General features: G+C 38.3%; 3 protein-coding genes across 6 annotated transcripts; all 3 read left to right on the top strand.

Annotated features, from left to right (window-relative positions):
* Positions 1–865: 865 nt before the first annotated feature.
* LOC116919597 (methionine adenosyltransferase 2 subunit beta) lies at positions 866–2,759 on the top strand. Of its 2 annotated transcripts, XM_032925612.2 has the most exons (8): positions 866–1,185; positions 1,245–1,302; positions 1,378–1,565; positions 1,637–1,789; positions 1,852–1,890; positions 1,995–2,165; positions 2,332–2,349; positions 2,433–2,759. In XM_032925612.2, exons 1-8 carry the CDS (start codon positions 1,134–1,136, stop codon positions 2,669–2,671), a joined length of 918 nt encoding a protein of 305 aa, XP_032781503.2. In that variant the 5' UTR covers positions 866–1,133; the 3' UTR covers positions 2,672–2,759. The 2 variants fall into 2 exon arrangements, with proteins under 2 accessions (XP_032781503.2, XP_045026875.1); XM_045170940.1 differs by lacking the exon at positions 866–1,185 and having other exon boundaries at positions 1,262–1,302; positions 1,357–1,565.
* Positions 2,760–3,126: 367 nt separating this feature from the next.
* LOC116919595 (monocarboxylate transporter 12) lies at positions 3,127–5,715 on the top strand. Of its 3 annotated transcripts, none has more exons than XM_045170937.1 (7): positions 3,127–3,287; positions 3,389–3,615; positions 3,680–3,920; positions 3,999–4,142; positions 4,291–4,417; positions 4,504–5,232; positions 5,299–5,715. In XM_045170937.1, exons 2-7 carry the CDS (start codon positions 3,409–3,411, stop codon positions 5,657–5,659), a joined length of 1,809 nt encoding a protein of 602 aa, XP_045026872.1. In that variant the 5' UTR covers positions 3,127–3,287; positions 3,389–3,408; the 3' UTR covers positions 5,660–5,715. The 3 variants fall into 3 exon arrangements, with proteins under 3 accessions (XP_045026872.1, XP_045026873.1, XP_045026874.1); XM_045170938.1 differs by having other exon boundaries at positions 3,389–3,620; positions 3,700–3,920; XM_045170939.1 differs by lacking the exon at positions 3,127–3,287 and having other exon boundaries at positions 3,477–3,620.
* Positions 5,716–7,149: 1,434 nt separating this feature from the next.
* On the top strand, positions 7,150–9,321 carry LOC116919596 (chitin deacetylase 7). Its single transcript, XM_032925611.2, has 9 exons — positions 7,150–7,368; positions 7,436–7,629; positions 7,809–7,954; positions 8,022–8,079; positions 8,191–8,254; positions 8,332–8,447; positions 8,554–8,691; positions 8,779–9,024; positions 9,102–9,321. Exons 1-9 carry the CDS (start codon positions 7,195–7,197, stop codon positions 9,148–9,150), a joined length of 1,185 nt encoding a protein of 394 aa, XP_032781502.2. The 5' UTR covers positions 7,150–7,194; the 3' UTR covers positions 9,151–9,321.
* Positions 9,322–9,624: the final 303 nt, after the last annotated feature.

The following is a 9,624-nucleotide window of genomic DNA, read 5'->3' as shown; positions in this document are numbered from 1 at the left end:
AGTGTGTGAAGCACGTATTCAGTACTAACATTAGAAAAAGTAGAAACATTTCAGAAAGTATACTCCCGCGCCCCTAGCGGTAAGACTAGGCTTTGCCTACACAGTGAGATAGGGAATAGTGGTCTTTACTCCGTAGTCTGTGGTTATAGCACAGACCAAGAATAGAAAGACTGTGATCGGCCTATACGTCCCCATAAACCATGCTCGTGCCTGCCGCAAGTTGGCGCTGCCTCTGCAAGCCGTACTTTTTTGCGGATTTTTCCGTTTCCCTACTGATTAGATGCTTCACACACCCGGGATTTGTGAATAAACTAAGATAGATAATTTTTTTATTTTTATTTCTTAATTATAAGCAAAAATTCTTTATATCCCCTTATTCATTTGAACTGTATTGGCCCAGCCTTATATACGCATAAAAATTTCTGAATTTTCCCTCATTTTCTTGTTTGTTTATTTCAATCGTGAAACGCTGTACCCTACGTCAATACGGAAAGCTGAGCCATATTGGGTTCTTCTCTCCGTATTGACTCAAGGTACAGCGTTTCACGATAGAAAAAAATATCAAGAAAACAAGGAGAAAATTAGATTTTTATAACGAAATTTTTATGCGTATATAAGGTTGGGCCAATACAGTTCAAATGAATAAGGGGATATAAAGAATTTTTGCTTATAATTAAGAAATAAAAATAAAAAAATTATCTATCTTAGTTTATTCACAAATCCCGGGTGTGAAGCATCTAATCAGTAGGGAAACGGAAAAATCCGCAAAAAAGACGGGTTGGAGAGGGCGCCCCGGCAAGGCACGAGCATGATTTTTGAGCATCCTCTCAGCAGGTATAGGCCGATCACAGTCTTTCTATTCTTGGTCTGTGGTTATAGTAGTCCATGGTTCTAGAGTTTCTGTTAAGAATAATTTGTCTGCTTCCCGTGGGGTTAGAAAACAACTGTAATAGACCGACTCCCTACTTTGAGTAGGAACTAAGTTGGATATAAATTTAAAAAACAGAATTTGATACTTAACTGTCTAACTCTGAAAGTGTGACAGCAAGCAAACTTTATCATATATTGACTTGCTTTTTTTCATTAAAACACCAGTGAGACATTTTCCATAATAGATTTTGTTCTCGAGAAGTATGTCAAGCAAACGTGTTGTAGTAACTGGAGCATCTGGACTTCTTGGCAGAGGTATTTCTCTGTCTAATGTTTATTCATGGTAAATTCTGATTATAATACAAATGATCCAGCTGTTTTAGCAGCCTTCCAACAGTCAAAATGGACAGTTATGGGAACAGCATTTAGTCGGTATATATATTGATTACTTTTTTCAGCACAAATGTCTCAACATTTATTTTTGAGCTATGTCATTCAATGATGCAGAACAGGGACAAACTTGGTACGAATTGACATCTGCAACAAGGAAAAAACTGAAGAAATTATAAGGAATTTTATGCCAACTGCCATTGTTCATTGCGCAGCTCAAAGATTCCCTGACAAAGTTGAACAAGATGTAGATGGTACTGTCAGGTTAAATGTAGCTGCAACAAAAAATTTAGCTAATTTAGCAGGTATTTAAAAGGCATACATGTCAAAAAATAAATCATTCAACTGAAAGTGAATCATTTTCTTATTACTTTAGCTGAACTAGGTGCCATTATGATTTACATCAGTACAGATTATGTGTTTGATGGAACTAAGCCTCCATACTCAGAATTGGATACCACAAACCCATTGAACATGTATGGTAAAACAAAGTTACAGGGTGAGCAAGTAACTCTTGAAGCAAGCCCAAGTAAGAAATCCTAGAATGTACTTTGTGTTTGAAACAATGTTATATACCCCCATTTTGATTAGATCACATTGTTCTACGAGTTCCTGTATTATATGGACCAGGTACTAAATATTTCCACATCTGAAAAGGAAATAAAAATGCAGCATGTACATTTTGAAACCATTTATTTAACCATGCTTAGTTAACTCTTTGGTTTTTTCTATAGTCGAATACTTGGGAGAAAGTGCCGTGACTGTTCTCCTTCAGCTCTTTTATGATTCAGAAGGAACTAAACTTGTGTCAGACAGTGAAATGCGCTATCCAGCGCATGTGGACGATATTGCCTCAATATGCGTTGACCTTCTCGAGCTGAAAGAAACCAATGCGGACGTGAAAGGTATCGAGTCCATTAATATTCCCCCTCGGAATGGCGGGAAAACTTTAGTACCGCTGCCAATGTATTGAGAGAGAAAGAGAAAAGTTTTCCCGCCATTCCGAGGGGGCACATATTAATGGACTCGGGTGTACAAGGTAATTGGAATTAATATTCTGTTTTTGCACAGGAATTTATCATTGGGGTGGTAAGTTTTTTTCCTGAAATAAGCATTGTATAGAAAAAAAGCGGGCTAGGTAAGTAACTTTTGTGTCATGAATACCATCATAGGAAAAGAAGCCATGACAAAATATGGTATGGTGCGGGATATGGCAAGTATTTTCCAGTTGTCAATGAGCCATATTAGTCCCGATCCTAATCCCAGTCAAGGAACATCGAGGCCTCAAAACGCACAACTTACAAACGCAAAATTAGAAAATTTGGCTGTTGGGAAACATACACCGTTCCGTGTGGGTATTGAATCAGTTCTCACTGGTTGGGTTCAGCGTAAAAAATCTGAAGGGCTCTGAAACTAGCGATACGTAATGTTTGTTTCGATGACACTAGCTAGTGTTTGTTTATTCAAGGTTGTGCAATATATTACGGTTGGGAAAATGATGCATCTTGTTTGTATTTATTTCTGTTTCATTAACAATCTTTTTTAACATCAGGGTAAAGTTTTTGACGCAATACCTTAGCTGTGTTGCAGTCTAACTCGATTAAGGCCTCATAACGGTGAGTCTTCAATACCAGAATTTTCCATAAAATAGTGCATTGATGAATCAACAACGAATTGTCGGTGTGTATGAGGTATTTTCGGTACAAGGCAATTATGACCTTGAGCCATTTTTTCAGTCTAGCAATATTTCAGTCAAACCCAACATTTTTTGTGTATATTTAATAGAAACCAAATAAAATAAAAACTGCCTTACAAATAACTGACTTCAATTAATGAAGGTGCAACTTATTTTTAACGCGCACTGTTGCATCATTCCCCATGTATCGATTATTTCACAAACGCCCAATGAACTTTGTTGTTGTTGAGCCAATAAGCAGTCTACAGAAGTAACCAGGACGTAACAGAACTGAGGATCGGTACTCCCCACAAATGTTTAAGTAAAATAAGTAATTCGCGATTTCCGTACGGTAAGCTAGCATTTTCTCTCAATTGAAGACATTCGAATTACTTCCGTAACTTTAGGTTCCCTCTAAACAGTACCATTAAATACAGTCTAAATTTTCTTTAGGCATCGACGGCTCTTCGAAAATGACTTCTCAGACTTTCATTCCTTATGTCGCCGAAATTTTGCCAATAGAAAAGAAGTGTCATAGCGTTGGAGAAATAGAAAAAACCGGCACTAATTTTGAGAGAGACAAGAAGGAAGGTCTTTTGTTGGTAGCTAAACCTCGTTTCGGCGCGTCTATTCCTTTTGATCCTGCAGCCGAAGTGTCAAACATTAGATCACAGCAATGCGTAATGTATAGAAAGCAAACAATCGTCCCTTGTTAATTCCATCGTAATTGCGGTACATCTTCAGCTTGTGAAACTTGGAAACAGCATGGCAAACACTGAAGCCCTGAGATCTCGTTTCGTGGCTCCGGATGGAGGATATGGCTGGTTTGTGGCGTTCGGAGCATTTTTAGTTCAATTCTGGATCGCTGGATTGATCAAATCATATGGAGTGATTTTTATGGAAGTCATGCAGCTTTATCCTGATGCAAGCGCTTCCCTGGCCTCTTGGATTCCGGCAATTTTGTCTACCCTTTGCCTGGTATCCTGTAAGTTGACGTTAAACATTATGGCACATGCATATTTTGACTAGAATTTTTTATTACCTTTATGTTTTAAATGCACAGCTCCCATTTGTAGTGCACTTTGTCGAAAATTTTCGTGCCGTGCGGTTGTTTTTACGGGTGGACTTCTTTGTTGGATGGGTGTTAGTTTGAGCTATTTTACAACTAGTCTCCAACAGTTGTGTCTTACTTTTGGAATTTTAACAGGTAAATACAAGTGGTGTTCAACATTTAGCCTTGGTAATGTGTTATATTGATTCCGTCTCCACATAATTCCTTTCCGTTAGCAACTTGTGGCCATTAATATTTACTATAATGTCATATGTCATATTCGACTCATTTTATATTTTTCAAGGGCTCGGAGCTGGATTGGCAACAACTCCAGGTATAATTATGACTTCTCGCTATTTCAACAAGAGACGAGCCCTAGCAAATGGTCTGTGCGTTTCTGGTACAGCTGTTGGCAGCATGTTGCTTCCTCCGTAAGTCGTGGTGTCATTTACTGCTATTTCCATTACGACTGAATCTTTGCACTTATGCAACTTTTAGAATTTCTCTTTGATTTTAGCTTACTAGAAGTCCTGGTACCAGCATACGGATTTAGAGGTTCAATCCTCATTCTTGGAGCCTGCATGCTTCACATTTGTTTGAGCGCTGCTCTATATCGTCCTATAGAAATTCACCAAGCCATAATGGAAAGCGTTATGGGAATGGACATACCTACCAACCTTGACGGTGTACATGTTGGCGGGATCGATCGTGAAGTTCACGTTCCTGATGGACGACCTGTAACCATCAATGAAGATGATATTTCATTGGTCCACAGCAATCGTAATAACGTCTTGTCAAACAATTTCCCACATAGATTAAGCGTTATTCACAGCATCGAGGATCTAAGTACCAATTCTACAGTTATTTACACAGAAAATATTCCCTATCCGAAACCTAAAAGTCCTGACCAGTGTCTCACGGAGAAATTCGTTCAAACTGAACCGCAAAATAGCCCTGTTAAGAAATTGCGCCGATTTAAACTATGTTCGATCACGAACTACATCGATTTATCCTTAATTAAAAATCCTTTGTTCTTGCTTATGGCCTCAACTGTGATGTTGATGGCGGTAGGTTGCCCCCATGCTTTATTCTACTTACCTTCGTACGCCAACTCTCTTGGCTTAGAAAAAAGTCAGTGCAGTTTACTCTTGTCTATCAGTGCCATTTTCGACCTCAGTGGTAGATTAGGTCTTGGCTATATTGCCGATCTAAACCTTTTCTCTAAATCAAAAGCTTACAGCGTAAGGTAAAATACGACTTTTAACGTGAAATTAAAAACAGATTTTCACTAAACATGTGTATTTTTTTACAGTATGCTGACTGGCGCGATCGCTGTTCTATGCTTGCCGTTTGCGACAACATTTGCGTCTTTCGCTGTCATCGTATCCTTTTACGGATTTGGCTTGGGGAGTTGGTTTCTACTGATTCCTGTATTACTCAGCGAACACCACGGAACAGAATCCATCGGTTCATCCTACGGACTGGTTCGTCTATTTCAGGGAGTTATTACCTTAGTTGTACCACCTTTGGTTGGGTATTCTAAAGATGCTACCGGTGACTATGTGACAGGTTTCTATTTTATGGGGATATCGATGATGACAGGCGCTATACTTATTAATTTTAAGTCGATTGTTTTGCGTTTAGGTAGACCACATCAAAGTTCTTTACCATAATAATGGCTGTTGTCTGTAAAGGAACAGAGATAAATAAATGTACGTAGTTTGTGTTATCTTATTTATTTAACGCGTGATATGCGTCTATGCTATCGTTAATTCCAGAGGGGGAATAAATTTTCCTCCGTGGATTATCACAATTTATTGCACGTACTTAAGAAAAAGAAGAACGTCAACAATTCCTGTTCAAATTAACTGAATTTGCACAGGCATTGTTGATATCGACAATGTGTTATCGTCGTAACCATCATGTGATAAAAAAATGTCTGGTAAACAATGTTAATGTCGATGTGAATAACATAAACGCAAATGGAAGACAGAAGCTAAAAAGGAAACTTTTTCATAAAATAATGCACCGTAGCCATTTTTCCAGTGAACATACACTCTGTATTCTTTATCGATCACTTCAAATTCCAAGATATCCGGTTTTTTTTTAAGGTAAATTACATTTAGAGCGCTAGTCATCGTCGTGTCTTACTTACCGCCTTTTGGATCTTCACTACACTTTTGTCCAATATATACCACAATCCCATGCGTTCCATGTAAGGAAACTTCTAGAAAGATCGAAAGATGCCAAGAACAAGGCATCCCAGTTCACAATGGGATATTCGATAAGGATCCCATTTTTGCATGATTGTTAGCAAGTCTAGTATTATTTGGTCTCTGGACGTGTCAGAGTATGATTGACGGACAAATCTCAAGATAAGACAAAAGTAGACACGTAATACTTTTAATGTGAGACTTTTTTCAAAAAAATGCAGGAAATTTTTGAAACTGTACCGGGCTCAAAGGCGAACAGTCGATCATGTAGATTTACCCAACTTAAAAGCATAGCTATGTGCAGGGTGTCAAATACGTAGAAGACGTATGTTTCATTGAAGGAAATGTGTAATAAAATTTATATATCATGGAGCTCGGAAGTAAATAGTTTTCTCGAATTGGGAAAAAGAATCTTGTTAGTTAGGGGAGTGTGGGGGTGGGTCTCATATTGGAGCACACCCACCATTGCATGGCAACCAGCATTACGCTCCTTACCCTAAATTGATATCTAACAATTTACATAAGTCTACAATGGAACATCAAAGACGATTCATATAAGAAAACGCCTACTGTCTGGGGCATTTGTGTCGCAAGTTAAAGGATGAAAAAGTACGAAGTATATTGCGTTTTTTCCATATTTCAAAGTAAATTCTAATTTATGAATAATGATTTGGAAAAAAAAAAACGGTGACACCATTGGTCTTCTTGACAATGTGCGTGATCTTGAATTTTGTTCGATATACTGTGACCGACATCCAAGTGCGTTCCTTAGCATGTCCACATAAGCAATCATTACGATAAGCCAATAATCCGACAGCGTGATACTGATGTTACAAAAAAGGCATTGATATGGCTGATACTGACCCGTGGACGTCATCGACAAATATCCTCATCGTTGTAAGATAACAATCAAACATCAAGACGGTACAAAAGTGTAGAAGCTCCAACCATTCTGGGATCAGTTTCGTGTTTGGGTTTCGTTGCTTTAGAACGTCATGGCTAGGTGTGCCATTATTCTAGCATTAATTGTTTCAGCTGCAGCATCTGCGCTTCCTGCAGCACGGGAAAAGACCGCTCCGTATTGCGACCCCGCCCAATGTGTGCTGCCTGATTGCCGATGCTCTTCGCTGGACATTCCCGGCGGATTGACTCCAGCAGAAACACCCCAAGTATGTTTTCATGATTCAAAACTCATTGTGCACATTAAATTTAAAAAAATGAATTGATGGTTTGTAGACTGTGCTTATCACCTATGATGATGCCGTCAACGTTCTCAATTTTTTGAACTACACCAACTTGATTTTCAATCGCGCCAACCCAAACGGATGCAACATAAAGGCGACCTACTTTCTGTCGCACGAATATAACAACTACACCTTGGTAAACGATATCTATAACAGAGGCCATGAAATCGCTTCTCATTCCATCACGTAAGTTTCTACTCCTGTCTATGGCTTCGATTTTTTAAAATGTTTTTATTAAGGACGCATCAATAGGATGGAGTTTTGAGAACCCTTCAAAATGAGACTAATTATATTTTACTTTGATGACTTGTCCCTGTTATTCTTACACCAAATGCGACAGTTTTATAATATAAAATACCTTCTAGGCATCGTACCAATCAAGATTTTTGGCTAGCAAACAATGAAGAAAACTGGGATAAAGAACTTGCGGACATGCGAACCATGATCGAATACTACGCTGGTATTCCGCAATCCGCAATTAAGGGAACCCGAGCACCGTTTCTTTTAAATGGTAATATTTCTGACCCACTAAAAGCTAAAACGTATATTACTCTAATTAGCGGCTGGTGTGGTTATAGGAGGCGATACGATGTGGAGTTCCCTATCGAAAAACGGCTTCGAATGGGACTGCAGCTGGTAATCTTTATCATTGCGATACTTATCTTCGAAATAAAAATCACATTTGCTGTCCAAGATGAATATTGAAAGGATAGAAAAGAAATTATATTTTTTTTTCTCGCGTCTTAGGCCAACGAGAAACTACGTTGATCCTGGTATGTGGCCTTACACGCTCGACTTTCTCAGCCAGCAGGTTAAAAATCACGTTCTCATTCTGTTTGTTTGATTTACTATTTCATTACCTTGATGTTGTTTATATTCTTCTTTCAGGACTGCCAGATCGGTGTTTGTCCAGTTGAGTCGTACCCTGGTAAATGGGTTGTGCCTATGATCGACTTGTTTGACGCCAGCGGTAATCCATGCGCCATGGTGGATACCTGCATTGTGTAAAACTTGTTTGATTTTTTTTATGGCTTTAAGTTGAAACTTGACATTTTGTGCTGATTAATTTGTTTTATTGCTCTCACGAAAACCAACGATTCTATGGTGAAGTGGAGACACAGCGGATGACGTATACAACCTTCTTATGACCAACTTTATGAGGCATTACGAAGGAAACCGTTCACCGTACGGTTTGTTTTTGCATGCTGCGTGGTTATTGGACACCAATCATTTGAATGGTTACAGAAGGTGCAACAATCAATTCATAAACTTTTGAATACTCATAAATAATAATAAGGATTTATTTGAATTCATTGGTTTTTTGTTCATCAATAGATTTTTAGATTCACTAACGACTAAGGACGACGTTTACCTAGTCTCTATCAGTCAACTCCTTGACTGGGTTAAGTCTCCCACACCTCTATCGCAAATTGATGCCTTCGCCCCATGGAGATGTGACACACCCATCACGAGTATTCCTTGTAACGAACGACGTTGCGCATACGACGGTACCAAAACACCGTTCGGAAGCGAACGCATCATGTCGATGTGCAATCGACAATGTCCATTTTTCTATCCATGGTAATAATATTCTGAATATCTTCAACTTTTAAAATTCTTCCGTAAACAAATTTATTTATTTGTTTAAACTAAATTAGGTACGAAAATATTTACGGCTCCAATCCACCAACACCGTGGGTGCCTTAAAAATGACAACCGTCATATCGGTTTGTCCAGATCACAACAGGTTTTATCGCAGACAACAAAATATACACCTATAACTGTTTCTTAATAATTTCAAAATTGGTCAAAAATTAGCTAAAATCAAATTGGGATGCATTTCCTCTTTAACGTTACGAAATACATATAAGCTTGCAAGCTTTAGTCTTCCTTATTTAAAAAAAAAAAAAACCCGAACAGCGCATGTAGATGAACCTATATGCATTAGTAAAAGGGCCAACAAAGCAGTGCAGTTCAAAAACGTCAAATAGAGATCTTATGTTTTTAGTTTTGACGTCTGATTTACTACGTAGATATAACTGAAACTGCAATACTATGGTAAGGTTATTAATCCGTAGGAAGAAGCTTCACGACATCCGGGAGTTGAGTCGAATCAACCATTGACGTCAACACGCATTAGTGTATTTATTAAGAATTCTTTAAAACCCCAAGTTTTTGGTA

This window comes from Daphnia magna, linkage group LG3 (genome assembly GCF_020631705.1).
Source record: "Daphnia magna isolate NIES linkage group LG3, ASM2063170v1.1, whole genome shotgun sequence".
In the NCBI taxonomy this organism is placed as follows: domain Eukaryota; kingdom Metazoa; phylum Arthropoda; class Branchiopoda; order Diplostraca; family Daphniidae; genus Daphnia; species Daphnia magna.
This window is presented reverse-complemented; position numbering and strand designations above follow the sequence as displayed.